The 22,279-nt window shown below is 38.6% G+C and overlaps 1 protein-coding gene across 3 annotated transcripts; it reads left to right on the forward strand.

Annotated features, from left to right (window-relative positions):
* The first annotated feature begins 12,444 nt into the window (after positions 1-12,444).
* Positions 12,445-21,983, forward strand: LOC137100331 (cytosolic phospholipase A2 gamma-like). 3 transcript variants are annotated; one of them, XM_067478093.1, is made up of 15 exons: positions 12,445-12,781; positions 14,337-14,389; positions 14,570-14,680; positions 15,781-15,923; positions 16,061-16,247; positions 16,339-16,444; positions 16,543-16,683; positions 17,251-17,316; positions 17,501-17,641; positions 17,881-18,027; positions 18,109-18,192; positions 18,845-18,999; positions 20,883-21,054; positions 21,146-21,314; positions 21,450-21,983. In XM_067478093.1, the coding sequence occupies exons 2-15, from the start codon at positions 14,363-14,365 to the stop codon at positions 21,499-21,501; spliced, it is 1,701 nt and encodes a 566-aa protein (XP_067334194.1). In that variant the 5' UTR covers positions 12,445-12,781; positions 14,337-14,362; the 3' UTR covers positions 21,502-21,983. The 3 variants fall into 3 exon arrangements, with proteins under 3 accessions (XP_067334194.1, XP_067334193.1, XP_067334192.1); XM_067478091.1 differs by lacking the exon at positions 12,445-12,781 and having other exon boundaries at positions 14,131-14,389; XM_067478092.1 differs by lacking the exons at positions 12,445-12,781; positions 17,251-17,316 and having other exon boundaries at positions 14,127-14,389.
* The last annotated feature ends 296 nt before the right edge of the window (positions 21,984-22,279 follow it).

Consider the following 22,279-nt stretch of genomic DNA (forward strand, 5'->3'; position numbering starts at 1 on the left):
GCAGTGTTAATAAAAATACAAGTAAAGAGGGCTGTGTTTGGGGGCACAGAAATAGGAATACTTCAGAAATTAAGAGTAAATGCTGTAGTTTCCAACTGCAATATTAAAACAAGAAGCAAAGTAAAAGAAATTATGCATTTTTAAGAAAATATTTAAAGGAATGTCAGAATGGGAAGTGAAATGGTGTCATTTCTCATTAGTGTATCACAATTCTTCAGGAATAGGTTGATGAAATGATCTCTACACACTTGTGCACAGAGAAAGGTGTGTTGCAGGTGTTCCATTAAATATACAGACTTGAGCATAAAAACATTTGCCTCACAAAAAAGTGCATGTAAAATCAATTGCATTGTCTACAGAATTATTTTATAGATTTTATAGACTTTAGATAAATTAACTTAATATGAGAACCTGAAACAAACTGTGACACAATACACATACACACAAAATGTCTCAGGTGGAACAGCAATTTCACATGTGACTGACATACTAGATGAATGTACCTTTATTGCTCATACAGTTTATATGTTAAATAAACCAATGTACATTCAGCTAAACTCCAAGCCAAGTGTTCTCTGCTTCTCTGTACTACTGCTGATCCCCTGGATCAGTTGCGTTTGGTCAATCAGAAGCTGGAAGATACAGATTCACCTTCATCTGAGATGGTAACCTTTCTGCTCACCATTGAGTGAACACACCTGATCCTGGTGATCAACAGTAGGTGGTGCAGGGTTGGCTGGAAAGACAGCAGGAAGACCGGGGATCCTTGAGGACCAGGATTGAGGACAACTGGTTTAAACCACATGTCACATCTAATATGGCACCAGAGTTGGTAAATAAATACTGTACTTCAGCAGAATTTGCTAGTACTTGGACTTTTGTGGAGTAATTCCATTTTAGGCATCTTATAGTTTTAAACCAATGCAATTTAGAGGGAAACATTATGCTTTGACTCCATGACAGTACTTTGGCAACTTTAGTTATTAATTATGTGTTGCAGATGAAGATTTTTAACACAAATATGAATTAACTAGTAAATGATGTTGGATCATTAACCACCTGTGGATGCACAAAGTAGTTCATATAACCTTGAATGTTATCAGCTGTGCTGTTTTTTTCCCCACATCAAGTTGCTGCATATTTTTGGGCTGTAGATTTCATCACTATAACATCTTTGCCATAATTTTCACCTTTGAGTGATTGTCAAATAAATCTGGATGAAACTTTGGGATTTATGTCATCAACAGTATCACATTCAGCACTGTTTATAAAACATTGTACTTCTACTTTCTTACTTTTATGTATGGTTATATTTTACAGCATGTAAAGAATTTTAGGTGGTACTTGTAGTTGAGTATTACTTGAAAATATAAATATTTCTTGTGTGTGATACAGAGTTTGAGACAGATTTTGAGTAATGGGTATATAATATCTAAAATGAATAAAAAGTACAATTATGTAAGTGATTATTTCCATTTTTGGAGCGTAATTTTGAAATACTGTATGTCACTCATTGGACTTTCCAGTATATTACAATAATCCCATCATGTAATCTGAACATGCAATCTTCTAATATTCCACATGTGAAATGTCTAATATACTTATCACCAAATGCAAAATGTGATTGTTAGATAGTTCACACATATGGTAATTTCTGTAAATCTATACACACGTTGCTGTTGGACCTAAAATTTTTTAATAATTTTTTTGTCCTTTCGGCTTATCCCATGAGTTCAAGGTCGCCACAGCAGATCATTGTCCGCATGTTGATTTGGCACAATTTTTTACGCCGGATGCCCTTCATGATGCAACCCTCCCCAATTTCTACCGGGCTTGGGACCAGCACTGCACAGCTGGTGTTAGACCTAAAATATTTGTATGAAAAACATAAAAAAAGAAATTCATGTGCAGCTTTGTAAGGCTGATACAATTACTAAACATTTTATGAACTTTAGTGCTTGTTTCAGGGCATCGCAACTTAAAAATATATTTATTCAGCAAATAAAAATCTACTGTTTGATGCTTGAAATACAGCAGCTATTGACAAGATGATTATACATACAAATAGACGGGACGTGCAGCTGCATCAAAAGGGTTAACTGTCTGGGTCCAGGAGAGTGAGAAGTATGTGTTGTGTGGGTACGTGTATGTGTGTGTGTGTGTGTGTGCAGCTCTATAATGTCAGTCAGTCTTGGAGTGTGAACATGTTTGAAGACAGCAGCGAGGGAGAAGGAGGAGGAGATAGCGAAGGAGGGCAAAGCGAGAGAGGAGTGGAGGAGGGGTGTCTGGTAGACAGAGAGAGGGAGGGAGGGAGAAAGAGAGGGGGAGGAGAGACAAGCCAAGTGTGCACAATATTCATTCAAACTGACAGAGGCTGTGTGTGTCCTGCTTTGCACTTCCCATTGCTCTTTGCACTCTCTCTCTCTCTCTCTCTCTCTCTCTCTCTCTCTCTCTCTCACTCTCTCTTGCCAGACAGTCTGCAGTTTCCAGCAGCAGGAAGAAGACACCAGAGAGCCACCGGAGAAGAAGAAAGAAAAGGGAAAGAGTGTGATAAATGACAGACGACGAGGAGGAGGAGAAGGAGGAAGAAGCGAAACGGGGAGAAGGAAGGAAGTGAGGAAGAGTAGCGATTTAGAGCAGAGGTGTTGAGGGAAAGACGAGAACAGAGGATGAAAGAAAGAGATAGAGAGTGGTGGCTTGGTTTTTCAATGGGAGGGGTAAAAAAAAGAAAGGACAGAGATAGAGGAATGCAGAGAAAGAGGGACAGAGATACTACTGCTCCTGCACGAGAGGATGTTGGGTAAGTCAGTTTGCACCTTCATTTTCTAAATGTTTCCAGCTTGATTATTGTGCATGCAGTGACAGGGTTCTGATCCCAGAGCAGTCCTGACATTTACTTTCCATTGTCACTCTGTGGGAGAGGCTGCTTCCCGGCAGACACGAATGTGATGTGACAGTGTGTCAGTGGATGTTTGCAGACAGTGATGTGCATGCAGGATGCAACGGCACGGAGAAACGCCCAGAGAGGGGAAGAGTGGAGAGTGGAGCATGGAATTGGGTGTAGTAAAGGGCACCATGGTGGTATGCTAACATGGCAGGAAGTGTACTTACACCATGAGGATGTTCATTCATGATTTGTGTGTGTGTGTGTGTGTGTGTGTGCGTGTGTGTGTGTTGCTGGCTGTCCCAGTGGAAGCGAATGACAATTAGATTAAAGTATTGATCCAGTCTGGGCCAGGTAGAAAGATGCAGACTCGGTCACAAACCCAGCAGCAAAGAGGGTGGGGGTAGGGGGCATCACCGTCCTCATTACCTCAGACATCACACACACACACATATCTGTATACATTAATAAATGTATTGTTAAGTGAAACATAACTGTTATTCAGAATTTGCGTAGTAAAAGTCAACTTTACAAAAACTGGACAATTTTGGCTTTACCCAGACTCAACTCAGGTTACTTGGAAAACACACTCTATCTTACACACATAGAGCAGCAGTTATCCCAATAATGGCGGTGCCTCCCATGAACTCATTCACCGGGGGGTCATGGGTTCAAGTCCCCATTGGGGGAGGGGGAGTGAGTAAGCGAGAGGGAAGTCGGAAAGAAGGGAGGGAAGGAGGACCACTTACTCACTCACTCACTTGCTCACCCCCCGTCCCCCAACCCCACTACTCTGTGTTTCCCCTTACCCTCCCCCCCTCTTCTTTACCTCGCAGACACAATATGTCTTCTTCTTTAGAAACACTCGCTTTCAAATTCAACCATCCATACACACACCATCCATACACAGGAAGTAGTGCAAATGCTATAGATGCAACCTTGAAAATACACTCAACATACCACTTTAGAACTCTGTGTGTGTGTCTGTGTGTGTGTGTGTGTGTTATGCATATATATGGATACTTCCTTGGTGTGTCTGTGTGTAGGTCAGTGTTTACTTTGTCTGCTGATACCTGAGCCCCGGGTGTTCAGACATCAATGCAGTTAGCATTTTTACCTGTCTGGATTTGTGTGTGCGTGAATGTGTGTGTGTGTGTGTGCATGTGTCTACATGTGTGCATGTGTCCAGGGTTGCACAGCCACCCAGGTAAAACGATCCACTTCTCATTTGATGAGACACTGTGTGCGTGTGTTGTCATCACCGTGTCAATGCAATGTAGTTATGTGAGCAGACAAAATATGGGTGGAGCAGAATGCAAACAGACAACCAAACAGTTACACACATGCAAACACACAGTAGCATAGGGCAGATGTGTCACATATTATAGCAGCAGCACTTGAGATTATTTTTGTAGCTTTTTTTTTTTTCAGGTGCCCTTAAGCTAAACACCCAACCACCTGCCTGCACACTCAGCTTCAGCTCAGGGCTTTCTGCTGTTCAATTCTTCACCGCAAATTACCTGGATTTTTATTAAAAGTGGTGACAAAGTTAAACAGATTGTTCAGCTATGTCCGATGTGCCCAGGATCCCAACAGATGGTGTCCAGAGATGATAGGAAGCAATAATGATAAACTGGCTCTACCAGAGTTGTGGGTAGCTGAGGATACAGAGCTTCCGCTAATAGAACGAGACAAGAAAAAAGAGCAAAAATGCAAGTCTCATAAAAATCTAGTGGAAGTAACTAGAGATAAATAATATGAATAAAATACTAAATACGAATAACTATGGGCCTGGGATACATGTGTGGTATATACACACACACTTTCTTGCATTTTATGTCCCTAAGTGCAGCATTCAGATATGGTTCTTTTTTTCTTGCATAGCTTTACATAACTAGAGATTTAACCAAACACAGTGTCAAGCAAGAACACATGAATATCTACCACTTTGCACACAAGTGTGAAAATGTGCATGCACGCACACAGATACTCACACACAAACACACAAACACACAGGTCGTCTTTCATCGGAAACAAGAGCCGGTGACCTTTGACCTTTACCATTCAGCCTGTCTGGAAAATACCAAGCCTGGAATCGATCAACACTGCTCTCACCCAGACCCCGCCACCAATCCCACCCCACATCCCCAATCACCTACCCACCCTTCTTATTCTCTCCACTCACCCTTGACTCCTCTAGCCTGCCCCCCACCCCCCCCCCCCCCACCCCACCCCCCCACCCCCCATGAGGTGGAAGCAATTTCAAATCAGTTGAAACGTATTTTTGAATTGATAAAATTCATCAAATAGGTTTTTCTTTCCACAGCAATAACAAATGCTTATAAACCTCCACTGTATAAACTGGTTTTACAAACACTAACTGAAATGTGTATGTCTACCTGCAGTGCTCTTGTCTTTTCTTGTTTAGCATCATTTTAGGTCTGTTCGGCCGTGGCTGTCCACTGCTTAAGGCACTGGAGGACGTGGTGTGTTGTGAGCTCGCTGTCAGCCTGAGTTTTTCAAGTCGTAGGGAACATTCAACGCTGTCGGTGAGTTTGTGACTCAGTGAAACCATCGAGTGTTGAGTGTACCCTTACATTTGTGCTGACATCAGTCTGAAATACAAACCCACATTGCTCTCAATAACCATACATCCTCTAAAAAAATATGTAGGGCTGTCTGATTTACATTTCAAATATTGTCAGATATTTTACACTACATATATTTAACAATTTGTCAAAAAAAATGTGCATATTTAAAATAGATTTTGCTACAGTTATTTGGCTTGAGTTCACAGGGAATTCACATAAGATTAAACGAAGATATTCTTTGAACTCCATCTATATATGTGCACAACACAGTGTGTAGATTATGGCTTAGAAAAAAAATTCAGCAAGCTCAAGAATAACTGTGTTGCAGCCGAAATCTGATCTAATGTTCTGAGCTATTCCTGTTAGAACCTAATAAATCATTGGTAACTTGATTATGTTTTCTGTTAAAGCGAATCAATCTCATTAATATTTAAAGTTCATTGTGTATTTGTTTTTCTTTTCTTATACTAGATAACGTTTTATATTGCTGGTTATATGCTAGGTGAGCTTTTACATAGTATTTAAGTGTAGTACATTAACATATTATGAATTACGGTGACATGGTCATTTTGTCACTATCTTAACAGGGTAGAGTTGTTTGATGGAATTGTAATAGTGACATAATTGCCACACCCATCTTTAACTGTATTCACAGGGTACGTTTCCTTTGCTTTACTCTTGTAAGTGAAAACAAAAAGAGAAACTACATAGTGAAATGCAAGTTATTGGAACAGAATCTTATTTGACATGTGGGAGGATTTTGTCTTCTTACACATGGTAAATGTATGTGTACAGTTTGCTGTACTGTGCTTAAGTTTAAGTAATAAGTCCTGTTTTTCTGGGGTTATAGTTTTCCTTCTGCTTGTACCTCGTTGTTATCTGCACTTCAGTCACAGTACTAACCCTCTGGATATGGATAAGAAAGCAGTACATGGCAATGTAGAGTCATTTCTCAGGTATGTCCATTTCTTTTTCACAAAAAACAAAGATGGTGACGCTTTGACGGAAAGTGGAGCATGGAGCTGGCAGGAATATGCTATAATTTAATTTTACACAGTTTACATAGTTTCCCTATTTAAATGAAAATCTTTCCTGTTGCCACATTTGTTTTGTGGAAAAGACTAAAATTACAGTTTCACAGGATCGAACCAAATCATTTTTGAATGAGGATAGAAGAAAAGTCTATGAGGGTTCTGGAAATACCTTCAACTAAATCTAGGTTTATCCAGAGACGTAGCACTTTGACTCAAATGTGACGCTACATGAGAAGTTGCAAGGTACAGAGTCTCTACTTATGCATATATACTGCATATGTACATGGCTATGTTAATAATTACTTCAAAATCATAAATGTTCTATTTTATTTTCTGTTTTTATAACTTTTATTGTGATGATCCTGTCTAATTTTCATGTTCTTTATTATTGTGTGAAATCACATGGAACAGTCCTCTACCAGTGCAGGTTTACGGTTTACATTCATCGCTGTCGGTGGGTTGGTGATGTGGTCAACCTGTCGGTCGATGAATGGTCACCGTGGCCATGCGTGATCCTGCTTTGAATATCTGTATTAAATATTTGCATCTGTCCAGTTTAGGGCTGTTTTTTTTTTTTTTTTTATATGAAATATCACAATTACAATAAAATTTTTAAAACATAACAATTGTCATGTTTTTGTCTTAATTTCAGAAAATGTGTGTGAACCATTTGGAATGAACTGGTTTTGTGCAATAATTAGTTAAATGTGATACATATGATTTGATCTTCCTCTAAGTCAATAGCATAGAAAAACAAAATGTGCTTAAGCCAATAACACACAAACAATTATAATGATTCATGTCTTTATTGAACACACCTAATAAATGTTTACAGTGCTGGTGGAAAAAGAAAGCAACAATTTGTGTGTAACTAATTAAAATAGATTGCACTTGTCCATTTCTTGTCACTGTATGTCACAATACCTGTACCTATCTGTAAGTGGAATTTTTAATTGCAGAACCATATTTAAAGCTTAATTTCTGTAGACTACAAAATAAAATATTACACCAGTTAAAGGTGAAATGTGTGAAAATCATGCCAGTGCATAAAACATGACAAATGCCTCTATTTGTCAAGGGGAGAGAAACAAGGGTAAAACTGGAAGAAACTAAGTGATTCAAGGAGACAGAGGGGGGAGGAAGAAATGTTTGGTGAAAAAAAAAAAAAGGAAAAACACGTTAGGAGAACATGGAGATTTGAGATGACATAAGGCAACACGACTCTTGAGGTTACGAGTGTGTGTGTGTGTGTACATGTGTTCCCCTAAGGCTTTGCAACAAGGTCACTGAGCAGTGAGCCTTCTTAAACACATAGCATGTGAAGCCAGTTTTTAACAGCAAAGGAAGTGCCCCACACCATGTGAGTCAGAATCACAAGAGCAGATAAGAAATTAGTCTTGGTTAACTGGTACAGGCTGATGACTCAGTGAGATACAGGAACTGTAAACCATTAGTACAAGTCAGTAGTCATCATTAAATATTTCAAAGAAGAACTACATTTTGTTTATTGTTCGGAATATGTTACAACCAGGGGTTCAAAGCTGATCTAATTTAACCAGTGGAGCTTTTAATTATGGCTCACATATTAATTCTAATATGTGAGCTGTTTAGCTTGAAGCAGTAGGCTAATCAGTCCCTCCCACTGGCAAAATCTATCAAATTTTGTTTTTAGAAAAAGTGTCATGAATTCCAGTAATTTAGGCCGCCGTTAAAAAAACAAGAGGTCAGAAACTTCGTGGAAGGACTGAGTAATGTATTGTTGTTATATGACCACAAACTTCATCATAATTCTGATCAGTAATGATGAAACACTTGCATATTATATATGACCAAATATGCTGATTAGGTTTGCTTAAAGCTGTAATATGCAGCTTTAGGGGCCAGAAGCTTTCACTCGAAATCAGTCCACTAATCAGAACTTTGGAACGTGTATTTAATTACTATAATTATAAAAGAATACACAAACTCAGACAAGCAGAAATAATTATGTGAGCCTCACTTAAAAGACTTTTGAAATGAGTCTGAGTGACAAAATATTTTGAACACACCCCTCAGGTCTTTCAACACTAACGTATGTTTAGGAGCATTTGCTCCTAAAAGAAATATGAGGGGAAAAATGACATACTCTAGCTTTAACTGAATAATTTAATATAATAGATAATTCATGTAGTGTAGGATGAAGTGAAGTCATTTAGGATAATTGTGCATCTTTTACTTATTAACCGGCATTTGTGAGTGACTATGTCTTGCTTTGGATGAATTTGAACAAAACAAGAGCTAAAATAGAACATTTTAAAAATGTGAAATCATGAGTATGTTAACCTTTCATATTAAAGATGATTTATTTAGTCACTTAGAATAAGTAAATATGATGCTAAGTCACAAAGCTTATGTTTGAACTAATAATGCATTTAACCATTAAACAAACAACAACAACCAAACAATTGTTATTTTTTAAGCTGAATTGTTTGCTGTCCCATTTTACCCGAATGTGTCATAGAAGTGAGGTATTGTTGGGGTTTTTGATGTTTTTCGAGGTCAAAGGTTACAAAATGGGTTTTCAAAAGTTACTTGAGTCATTTGTGGAGAAATGGAAGAGACCCAAGTCATCACAGTAACACTTATGGTAGTCTTCAGAATTTAAGGTAGTTATGATGATGATCTACCAACAGGTTTTCCACATATATAATTGTTTTTACAATGGATTTTCTGGAAAGCTTTAATTTATTATTTGTCACACAATGACTGTCATGTATTGGCGGTGATGTGAAACCACATAGCTTGTTTCATGGACTGGATGGCCAACCGTTTCCTAGTAACACACATTACTAAATCAGTACTAGCTGAAGACTTTTAAAATGATTCAACTATATTCTGTGAATCAGCAGTTTGAAAATAATTTGTCGTTGGTTAAAGCTTTTGGACTTGATCATCAGAGTGCTTTGTTTATTTAATTATTTAACAGGATGCTGCATGTTTTTTTTTTTTCATTTCTGAAAATATGCCAGAGTTACGAAAAGCCTCATTTGTTATCTGTTATCCCTGAACCTTTACAGTAATAAAATACAAAGTTACAGTAAATGGTCATGAATTTACAGGTAGATGTTTAGGGTAGCACGGTGGTCGAGGGGTTAGTGCTGCTGCCTCACAACTAGGTAGTGGGTTTTCATCCCTGGCATGTTCTCCCTGAGGTTGTTAGGGTTACTTCCTACCACGGTCCAAAAACATGCATGTTGGGTTAATTTGCAACTCTAAATTGTGAGCTGTGCTTGAATGTGATTTAGAAGTGTGTATGTCTCTCTATGTTGCTCAGAGACTGGTGACCTCTCCCCCCATCTCTCGCCCTGTGACAGCTGGGATAGGCTGTGACCTCACACAGAATAAGTGGTTACAAATGATGGATTGGTGGATGTCTAAGGCTGTGTAACCAACATTGAGGAGACAGCAGTCAAGCCCACTGTGTTCTGTGGCACAGTAAACACAATAAATGGAATTTTTAGAATGTACTTAATAGCCCAAAGTAATAAATAAGTAAATAATATAAATAAATAAATAAATATTCAGTATTCAACATCAAATATTTATTCAAATGTGCAATGTGATAAAGGCTTGATCAGCATTTAGATCTTTGAGGAATCAAATGTACAGTATTACAATTGTACATATTTTTATTATCAAATGTTTGTAAGGTTGTGTTCTGGGCTGACTCATGGCCCTAGTTCTGGCCATGACAGCTGACATAAAGTCAACCCTGCTGCTCCTGACCTCTACTGGATGAAATGATCATTACAAGTCCCCAACTGAAAGCACACAGTGGGATGAATTTACACCAGCAGTGGGTTAAATATTTTTAATGAATGAATGACACTACAGGGAAGATCACGTGATCAATAACAGCAGAATATTTCATTCCATGACAGATGAATCATGATAAAGATGGAAATGTGAGGGTAAAAATACATATCTGTCAAACAGTTGTGTGGGCTATTAAAGGATATTGGGGGTAATATAAAGTGCACAATGGTTTACGGCTAAATTATCATTTGTATAAAGTTGATATGTCTTGGGAGGATAGTATAGCAACATTTTTAATTTCCACTCAAAACTGTTAAAAGTACAGTACAATACTGTACAATACTAAAACAGTCAATACATTTGGAAGGCAGCATCCAGATATGTGCAGAAGGAAAAATCCATCTGACAAATGAAAAATACAGTTTTAAAAAATGACTATTGTTATTGTTATCTCAGTCTTCAGTGTACAGTCTGCTGCAAGAAACAGATTTCAGGTCTTGTTTCAGTCCTCAGACCCTTTGAGTCTTTCTCTACAAACGGTGAAGACATGCTGCTTCACCTCTGTAACTTCCAACAACTCACAGTAATTATGGTAAACTTGAGGTTCTCCTGTTTGGTCTAGATACACACACTTTTTCATCTTTATTCTTCACAATAAGAGATTATTTTGGTCATCAAATTACACTCAGGTTGTACAAACATAGAAACAGGACATAATTCAAAATATATACAAGTATACTGCATATACACGCATTCATGCACCATATATATGTTGATGAATACATACTCTAACATACATATAAATCTTTTAAAGCAGACAACAATAATACAGATGTAATAGGATGTAAAACAATATTCTCTTATATGATAATTACCTTTTTATTTAAATCATTATTTTAAGTCTGTGAACTAAACCTAAGTTCCATCCTCTTATTGGAATACATATATTATCAATTTTCATCCACACCTTCACCCAGCTTCTTTCCTCAGCACAGTCATTTTAATGCAGCCCTGACCCAAGATATTTATAGCCCTGCCCATGTCTGGCTTTCTGTTCTGGTCAGTGTAGAGGATTGTGGCGTGGCATCTTGGGGGTATATGCTGTGCTTGAGTAGCCACACAAGCCTGGAAGGCAGAAGAGTGAAGACTTGAATCTGAGGTTGTATTTGCAGCACAAGGAACCTGCTACTGCCCGTTACATCGTCGGTAGTCCTGGTACATTATTTTGTTTTCTTTTGAGCTGTAAAAATTTAGTTAGTTGGGTTTTTCACTTTGTTTGATCCAGTGCTAGTTGTACATTCAACTTACTGTGTTTTCTGTTTGAGGTCTGGGTGTTTGTGCACCAGTGCATAAATGGCCTCTTTTGGCCTCTCAGTTTGTTTGTTTTTTTGCAGGCCTTGTTCATTCAGGCTCAATGGCATCCCAAAAATCCTGATCATAGTTTCCCAGTTTAAAACACACAAAGAGCCACATGGAATGAAATATTGAAGTGTTACTGAGCAGGCAGAATATAATTTTTTTAGGCTTTTATCAACACATTTAAAACTCAAATTCTTAATTTGGCATCAACAAGGTGAGGAAAAAAGCACTTTAATTCTACATTAACCGGTAAATGTCTTGTTAAAAGCTGTTCAATTGGGTGGTATTTAATATTATTATTATTTTGATTATCTGTCAAGTATGTGTGGGAATTTCTACAGGACTTTGTTTAGAAAGCCAATTTTTTTTGAAGGCACTATTTAGGCACACGTAATTCAATAGTATGAAACAGCAAAGAGGTTTGTGGTTTGAGTTTGGTTCCAGGAAAAATATTATATTACATGAAAACCAACGACAACAAGTTGTAGCTGTACAAACTAGGACACTGAGAGAAGTTAATCTGCTCCAAAGAACTGAGCAGAACTGCAGAGATGATATTTACCATGGATTTGTCACTTGGCTTTAAAAATATAGAAGGTCTAAGAGCCAACCAGGGTTTCCTCTATTTTTGTTCATATTGTGTATTTTAAGGTTAATTAGATTGAGATTCATATGTATAAGTGTACTGGTGACGTCATCGATGACGTCATATAACGGCCTTACTTGGCCTTTGAGGTTTGCCTTTTTAAAAAGATTAGCAACAATATACACAGAAAGTTTGTTACAGAAGTAGTAGTAGTTCACAGCTGACACAGCTGTAGCAGCTACAAGTTACAGTTATTAGAGATTTAAGTTCAGCTATTAGAGCTGACGGAAAGAAACGACTACAAGCGAGTGAGCAGCGCTGCAAGGTGGAAGTGAAAGTGTGCAGCTGTGGACGCGCACGGTTTCTCACCGTGTTCGGTGGAATTGACTTGTGAACGTGTTTGTGAAATTACTATTCGTCAACGTGTGCTGCAGAATTACTCCGTTATCGGATAAGTTAAGAATTCAATAAATGATCAGTGTTCGTCATCACAACGATCTCCGGAGCAGATAATTGTTGGACCCCTGTTACGGTAGGACAGCAGTGTTCAATTCCAACCTACTTTGTTTTTTAGCATTGGTTGGTCAATGTAGGTCACAAAGAAGATTATAATAGTTTTCATTTTTAAATTTGTTGTTATATTAATGATTTTTAAATCAGAGTTTCCATTTAGTTTTGGAGTTTAGTTCTAGTTTAAGAAAAACAAAAACAATGAAATAAAATAACGGGCATTAAAATGTTACACAAAGCACATTGAATTTGTAAAAAAATAAAATAAATAAAAATCATACACTAGAAATGCAAAGGGGTGTAGCCAGAGTGGGGGTCAGAACCTTTTTAATCATCCTCGGTATCAGCCCTGTCGGAGTCAGAAGGTGATAGGCACTTGGCTTATGAGTGTAAATGAATGACAAACCATCATCACAAGGAGAACTGACATTGAAATATGTCATTATCATTATATTTTACAAATGCTGAACCTGTTCCTGGATATGAAGCCTCATACGTGGACATATGTACAGTTTATTAATGTACTAACACTGGACAGGGTTACATTAAAATCTGCTTGTTTTTTCACAGAGTAGTTGAACTTCCGCTCATTCTTTTGAAAGACCATGTTACATAATCCCACCCCCCACCAATGATTTGCCAATCATTGCATTTTTCTTTTTTTACACAAGGCCCCAACTTCTCTTAAAATAGGGTTTGTATAAAAAACCTGAACAAAAAGATAAACAGCTGTGGGCGACAGTGGAACATGACCCACATGTTGATTTGGCACGTGTGGTTTTTCTTTTTATGCTGGATGCCCTTCCTGCCGCAACCCTCCCATTTTTGTCTGGGCTTGGGCCTGGCACCAGGGTTGCGCTTGGTGGTGCCACTGCTGGTGGGGTGGGATTTGAACCCACGGCTTTCTGTATCCCAACACAATGCTCTACCACTGAGCCCCCAGGACCCCTTCAAAACCTTTAAACTTAAACAGCTTTAGCAAATTTTAGCACTGCAGCACCAACCTACATGATCATATTGTGGTTTCCTCACAGAAACGCTACCTACTTGTGCAACAAGAGTCCGTTGTTACAATCAATCACTGATTGGCTGCCTGTTGATTCCTCACATTCTTGGAATGATCATGTGATGACTTGACCACAAACCCAGTTCAAATCAGAGCATCTGTAGAAAGTGTGTGATTTTGGGGCTTAATAATATTGAAGCATTTACCAGTTTGTGTGTTTGGTCGGGAATCAACAGCTTCATTTCTCTTGTTTTTTAGCTTTGAATTTGACATCTGGTGCACATTTAGAAATTCTCTCTTTAGCAGCACATGGTACATATCACCAAACGGGTGTGTGTGGGTGTGTAGGCATATCTGAGTGTTTCAGTGATTGTCTCTCAGACCAGTGCTGTGTGTCTGCACAACATGCCATTTCAGTATGAAGCAGTTTGAAAAGGCAAAACTTGAACTAGATTGAGGATTCAGCTTCAGTATTCACATGCACATACACTACTGCTTCCATGCCCAAACATGCAGACTGGAAAAGCAAGTTTGTCAGTTTTTTTATTTTGCCTTTGTCTTGGGGCTTCAGGAACTCTGGTAAAAGCAGTGGATGGCATGGAGGAGAAAGAAGCAGGTTCAGAGGTGAGAGATTTAAGATGTTTGTTAGTAGCCTGATTTGTATGATCTATGGTAATCTGTTGGGTACAGTAACCTAACAAACCACTTTTTTCCACTATTTTTAAAAAAGTTACAATGTAAAATGAAGCTGTTTCCATGTCCTATTCAGTCTAAGTGAATCGATGTTGTGTTTCATGTTCCCAGAAACACATCCGTCAGTCCCAGTCTCTGTGTACTGGCGAACAGGATTATGTTAACCGGAGGAAACAAGCAATCCTGGAGTCACTGAGCAGCCTGGAAATGAACTGTACTCTAGTAAGAATGAAACTGTTCACCTCATCATGTTTGCATAAATGTCCTTTATTTGTATGCACAGTATTGGCCCCTCTATATTTCTCTTTAAACAGGTTTATTTGTGACCATATTTGACCATATTTTCATTTAGCATTTAGCTTTTAAGCTTGCATAAGCAGTGTAAGTGGTGAATGATCGATACATGAATGTTAGCTTGCTAACTGCTGAGACTGTTCAGTATTATAAACCCATAAGACTGTGATGCACCTCAGCTGATGCTGGCACATCCTTACCATACTAAACTGTAGCCTGTAATCCAAAGAATCCCAAAAAGACCAATTCCATTTTCAGATAACAGACTCAGTATGCTGCTTGCGTGTGGATAGTAGTTTGGATTCTTCCCGATCGTGGGGAGACTCGTGCTCTTTAAGTTACAGGGCCTGTATTTTTATTAATTACTTTGCATTTTTATTCGAGTCCCTTGTAATATATTCAAATGATTTCAAGGTAACAGCCAGAGGTGGGAAGCAACTAAGAACAGACTTTAGAGGTTTTATCTGACAGCTTTAGTTAATAGTTACTTTGAAGATGCACATTCTTAATACAAAATATAATCAACTAATACATGATGATGTATTATTATGGACAAAGCAGCTGTCAGTACATAATATGGCACCGTAACCAGTTTATGTTCTACAACAAATCTCTGTGGTAACTTTGTCCCGTTTGTACTGTATCTTATTTTGCCTCTTTTTTTATTTCTCTACATTTATGCCTTAATTTTCACAGAGTTTGTCCAATAATCTTATCCAAAGCATCAAATTCAGTACTTTTTAAAATTAATATAGTTTTCTTAGTGAAGTACTTATACTTATGAGCATGTACTTAGTATACAGTAACTTGACTAAAGACTTTGAAAGGGTACTTGTGGCATATTTCCTCAGGATACAACTTGCACTTTTACTTCAGTTTGAGTTTGTCTACTCCTTCCATCGCTGTTAAAAAATGTAATAACCCCTTAATTAACGCTAACATTAAATGATGTATAAGAATGACTGTTTTTCGCAGTAAACTTAGCAGCTTTCAAAATGCTGTTGCATCTCCATTGTCTCTCCGAAAAGGATGACGTTCCCCACATTGCTCTGTTGGGATCAGGTGGGGGACAGAGGGCAGCCATTGGTCTGGTGGGTTCCCTATATCAGCTGGAAAAGGACAGTTTGTTGGACACTCTGCTCTACCTCGGAGGAGTTTCTGGATCAACATGGTAACAAGCACACTAATAATTACAGGCTCTGTGTGAAATGATACAGTGATGTGCCCGTGACAAAGACAACTAATCTTGCTACTTTTTTCCATGATGGTTAATCTCAACCTGTGTCTTCCTCTCCTCTGCTCTGATAGGTCCATGACCTCCGTATACAGTGACCCAGAGTGGAGCACCAACATGGACACAGCAGTGTCCAGGTTGTTAGGTCATGCGGTCAACTTGGAAGAGGCCCTGGCTTGGTTGAGTGACAGAGCAAAAGAGGAGGACTTCTCTCTCAGTGATATTTGGGGGGTCTTGACCTCTGCTGGCATCATGAAACACGTAACAGTGCAAACACAGTGCATCGAATTTATAATTCTCCATATTGCTATAGATCATAATTGCTTCAAAGCAACATTTTGTGTTTAATCAGATGGATCCACGGCATTTTTCAGATGAAGCCAGTAGAAATTCCACCAACCCTTACCCCATCTACGGCGCCATAGAGAAATTCTGCTTTACCAATGGCCCTGTGGAAGGTACACACACACACACACACACGCTAAAGTACATGGTACGTAAGGGCTTAAGTGAGTCATGGATGTGTATTATGTAAAACAGACTCTGTGTCTCTCAGGGAAATGGTTTGAAGTGAGCCCACATGAGGCTGGATTCACAGAAATGGGCCTCTTTGTTCAAACGTCTCTTCTGGGAAGCAAATTCCAGAACGGAGAGCTGCTGGAGCAGAAGTCAGAGATGGACATGGTCAGACTACAAGGTGTGTTGTTACAGGCTTGAACGGGTCACATGATAGAAACAGTGGACAATGTGCAACAACCAGAGATGTGAAAAACTGTGCGATCACATGAACCGTAGTGCAATGTTTGATGATTGTAAATGGTAAATGGTCTGCACTTATATAGCGCTTTTCTACCTATTGGCACTCAAAGCGCTTTACACTGCTTCTTATTCACCCATTCACACTCACAATCACACACACATTCATACACCGATGGGGGAGCTGCTATGCAGCTGACCAACACTCACCGGGAGCAACTAAGTTGGGGTTCAGTGTCTTGCTCAAGGACACTTCGACATATGACCGGAGGAGCCGGGGATTGAACCAACAACTGTGAGATTGGTGGACAACCGCTCTACCTTCCTGCGCCACAGTCGCCCGTATATTGTATATTGCTGATTTATGAAGATGTTTTAATGTGGATTTTTTTTCATACTCTTTGCGTCATTGCACATCATGAAATAATGCACTGATGAGAGTGCTGCTCATGCATGTGTTTGCGTGTCCTCATAATCCTTCTCAAACTGCGTGTGTGTGATTGTGCAGGTCTTCTAGGCTGCGCGTTGGCTCATGAGGAAGTTATCACAGATTTTATTCCTCCCTGGATGAATGGTAATCACAATTTTCACACATTCTTTTTAACGTGCTCTGTGTATTTTTGTGAGCAGGGGTAAATTTCTCATTAAAATAGAAAAAGCAGTCACACCTTCTCGAGGGTTTTCCCTGTTCTGCACACTGCACATGGTGCACTGAGACACTCGCTGTGTCTGTGTGTGTTTGTGTGTCTGTGTTTCAGTGCCTGGGCTTGTAGACAGTGGTGCTAAAGAGTTCCTGCGTCTGTACAATATCCTTGATAAACTGGTGGACCTGACCAGAAGCACTATTAATGATCCTACTGCTCTGTCTGACCTGGATAATCTACAGAAAATACTAAAAGGTATTAGTGATGTTGTCGATCTTGCTTGGATGACAGCCTATAAAACTGAGCTCTAACTAGCTTTGTTAATGAATTGCAACTCTTTTGGTAGCTCCGAGTTAATTTACGAGATCGAAGGAACTAATACTCAGAATGAATGAACTTTTTCCAGTTGATCTTTTTAATTTTGTCCGTAATGAAATAACGACACAGAAAAGTGAAAAGTACCTCAGCGTCCATTAGATTCTTATCTTTTCCAGACACGGTAAATGCTAATAAGTCTGCACTGCTGGAGTCAAAGACTCCAGAGCAATGGAAACATTTCTTTCAGCAGTGGAATCTGGAGCTACTGTCTGCAGTAGAAACGTGGAGTCAAAGCCCCGAGGATGAAGCTTTCAAAACACATGGTCAGTGTGAAGTACAGATTATAAACAATGTTCAGTTTAACTGTTTAAATGTACAACATGACTCTTATGTGTATTTTCCAGTCTCTCTGCTCACTAAGCAAGTCCTTCCACTAATTTTGAAATGGGAGTGGGGAACAACCAGAAACTTCCTTTACCAATATCAAGGTGAGAAACAGACCTGTAAAAAACTAGAATTACAACATAGCAATGTTGAATGTTTCCACCAATCAGTCAAGTTGCAGTTTGCATAGATGTTTGTCCATAATCTAATCAGTTCATTGATGAGTCCAAGAGGATTTTTGTCTCAATTGTAATAAAGTTCCTTCTACTGAGATATAGCTTTGATAAGATGGGAGCAGACATGAAGAAACTGTGATCATGGCTTTTGACTTTTGAAGACCATTATGTAATCAGTTCATCTTTGAGTCTATAAAGGGGGATGTTTGTGCCATATCTGAAGAAACTTTTCTGGGATATCGTGTTCACAAGAACAAACAGACCTTTGACCACTAAAATCTAACAAGTTAATTTTTGAGGTCAAGTGGACATTTGTGCCAGTGGTGTCACTGGTGCAGAGACATCTATATTCAATATTTATGTAATGGAATAAGATGCTCATATTTCTTGCAGCATCCGATTTTTTTTTTTGTCTCTGTGTGCTGTAGTTATTAGGTGGTTAGTTTAGCTTAGCACGAAGGCAGCTTTGTCTTACCACACTACTAGTACAACAAAAAACACTGTTAGTGACTGGCCAATAAGTGATGCAAAAAAAAATCTTGAAAATCATGAAATATTTAAAATTTCTGTTGCTGGGCAGGTTCCACCGTTCCACCGTGCCTCAGCTCTAAGGAAAACTTCCACCTGGTAGATGCGGGAATGCTGATCAATGTAGCCTACCCTTCATTTCTGGGAGACAAGAGGGACATAGACCTCATCATCGCACCTGAATACAGTGCTGGAAACATGTTTGAGGTACTGTAACAGCATGGTGTCGATTGAACCCAGTCCAAAATGTCTGGATTACCAGGTCGTTTTATGAAGTGAGAAACTTCAGACCATTTTATTTTTGTTCACTGACAACTATTTATCTCTTTTCTTTTTAGATGAACAGAATTATTGTGTATTTTATTATGGTTTGAGAAAACTTTCGTACTCCTAAGGTTAAACCTTTTTAAAACCAATAGAGATTAACATTATGTTAACATTTACACAGGGTAGCAACAAATGCATTAATGACATTTTCTATTTCTGTTTAATTTCTGTCTTTTTTTTTTCCAAAGTGGAGACGTCTTCGTGTAGTTACATTGTCCATTTGATTTTCATATAGGTTTTCCTGCTATATCAAATCACAGTAAAAATAGATACTGCAAAGCCTTTTAATCTACCAATAATTCAGTAAAAGTCAATGAGTCTGGTTCACAGGAGCCTTTGACATCTACACATTAAGACACATTTTGGAACAAACTTCTAGTAAATCAAATACAATCCAATTTGAAAAAAGTTGGGAAGATATGTAAAACATAAATAAAAACAGAATGCAATGACTTGCAAATCTCATCAACCCAAATTTTATTAACAATAGAACATAAGCAACATATCAGGTGTTGAAACTGAGACATTTCACCGTTTCATGGAAAATATTAGCTCATTTTGAATTTGATGACAGCAACATGTCTCAAAAACGTTTGAACAGGGCGATGTTTACCATTGTGTAGCATCCTGTCTTCTTTTAACAACTGTCTGTAAATTCTAGCTGCCCCACAGTCCTCGGCCTTTGTGGCTGGATTTATTGTTTTATAATTTACCAAACGTTTTCTATTGGTGAAAGGTTTGAACTGCAGGCAGGCCAGTTCAGCACCCGGACTCTTCTCCTGCAAAGCCACGCTGTTGTGATGGATGCAGTATGTGTTTTAACATTGTCTTGCTAAAATATGCAAGGCCTTCCCAGAAAAACGTCTGGATGCGAGTATATGTTGCTCTAAAACCTTTTCTGCATTTATGATGCCTAATTAGTTCTCAAATGCTCCTCAATTTGTTTTTGATTTGATTCTAATACAAAGTAAAACCATGAAGCCCAAGTCTCTATAATATTTATCGCTATGATGTTCCTCTTGTTTTTCAGTGGTGTCTCACAGACATTCATATTTCCTGCTTTAAAAGCTGAATCGAAACCTGCATCAACACCTGATTAGCTGCACAGAGCTTGTTGGCTTGTTAAAAAGTCCCCTTTTTAAGCTTTGTTTGAATCCACGTTCTGGATGTGGCTAATGATTCTTGCACATACTCCAAGCTGCCTTAGAGTGTTACGCCAAAAAATGACTGTCTGCCATAACAGATTTTCAAATAGAAATGCTTTATCCCACCTCCAGTGGTGGCTGGCACACACCCAGTACATATAAGGAGATTCAGTTTCTTCAGAATCCATTTAGTTATGTGTTTCTGAGCATTATAATGTGTTACTGCATACATTAACTATTAAATACATTACATAATGCATGTCCCCAGCTCTGGTTACATACATAGGTTAAGCTACAAAAACACATGGTCCTACATTTCCCATAATGCAATTTTCCCATTTTGTTAAGCCCTCACCCTTTTAAATATTCTGTCAAACTCACCCCTGGCATCTGTAATACAGTCTTTATGTCTTAAATTTGTATGCAAAGGCCATTTCTGAAGATATATACTCACTCCACTGTCACAGGCTTTCAACCTAAAAACAGTTCAAATATCTTATTAATAACCTTTTTAAAAATATTTTTATTGCATTACAAAGTGGATATGTGTATCTTGTGCGAACAATATCTACAGCTTTACACACAAGTGTGAAGGTGTCACCCCTGCTCTTTTCACAGACTCTGACTCTTGCCAGAGACTATGCAGCTCAGGTGAAGAAGCCTTTCCCAGAGATAGATAACAAAATCTTGGAGGACAGAGACTGGCCAAAGGACTGCTATGTGATCGAGGGGAAAGGGAAAGAGCCCACAATTGTTTTCATGCCACTCTTCAACAGAAACAACTGTAAAGGTCTGTACACACACAAACACCTGGTAATGCTGAAAGTGAATACATTCAGGTGTCTCAGTCACTGCAAGTAAGAACTTTCTGTTTTCTATAGATGCAGACGAGTTTAAAGCAAAGATGGAGGAGTTCTCCACCTTTCAGCGTCCGTTCAGCCTGGAAAAGATTCAATTTGTGTTGGAGACGGCCAAAGCTAACATAAAGAACAACAAGGAAACTCTGCTGAGGGAGATTAACAAGGCCATTCTGCATCGACAGAATAAGAGGTACTGCAGTATGCAGGTGGAGGTATAGGGGTGTTTAGGGAAGGCGGAGTTAGGAGACAGAACATTTTATATGAATCAGAAATCACTTTTCTTATCAGAAATCCTTGTCCTCCTCTCCTTTTGCTTTCCCTTCAGGAAGTCCATGCAGCATCAGATCTTTGAGTCATGTGTGTTTGGTTTGCTGTAAATTGAAATCTGTGGTTTCATTTCGTGTTCACTGTGGACAGTCTCCCATCATAGCCAGAGGAGTCCTGATGTTGGATACGAGACACAATCTCTCATCTGAAGTATACCTGACAAGAGGCCCAGAGTATTCTTTTATAACTTTACATCCAAAATCAAAATGTTGCAGATTTATTGTGTTTTTGAGTTTTTAAACCAATCAAACACAACATTTAATCCAGCAGGTTTCAGAACACACAGTGCTTCGCAGCTTGCTGAGCCGTCCACCAACATCATAACTACATGTGTTGGTATTAATGTTGTGGCTGATTGGTTTGTTTGATTAGTTTGACTGATAGGATTCTAGCTAGTTTAACCTATCAATTAAAGACAAATAACAAAAAGAGTAGATTTGACTTGTAGAAAAGCCATGTCAGCCTGTTATAAAAGTGTTGGAATAATATTGGACTTTTCAATGACAGTATTAATAAAAGTATTATAAATGTCTCCTTTTTCCTTTTTTGAGACTATTCTGAAATTTCTGCAACTTTGCACTCATAGACCAATTTGTTAAGAAACAAAACAACCCTTCACAACCACCTCTTGCCCGTCATATGGAGAGATTGACTTGGTTCTTATAATACAACAAAGTGTTGATTTAGCAGTAGGGCCGACTGTGGTGCAGGAAGGTAGAGTGGTTGTCCACCAATCTCACAGTTGTTGGTTCAATCCCCGCCTCCTCTGGTCACGTGTCAAAGTGTCCTTGAGCAAGACACTGAACCGGTGAGTGTTGGCCAGCTGCA

Source organism: Channa argus, chromosome 15 (assembly GCF_033026475.1).
Source record: "Channa argus isolate prfri chromosome 15, Channa argus male v1.0, whole genome shotgun sequence".
Lineage (NCBI taxonomy): Eukaryota > Metazoa > Chordata > Actinopteri > Anabantiformes > Channidae > Channa > Channa argus.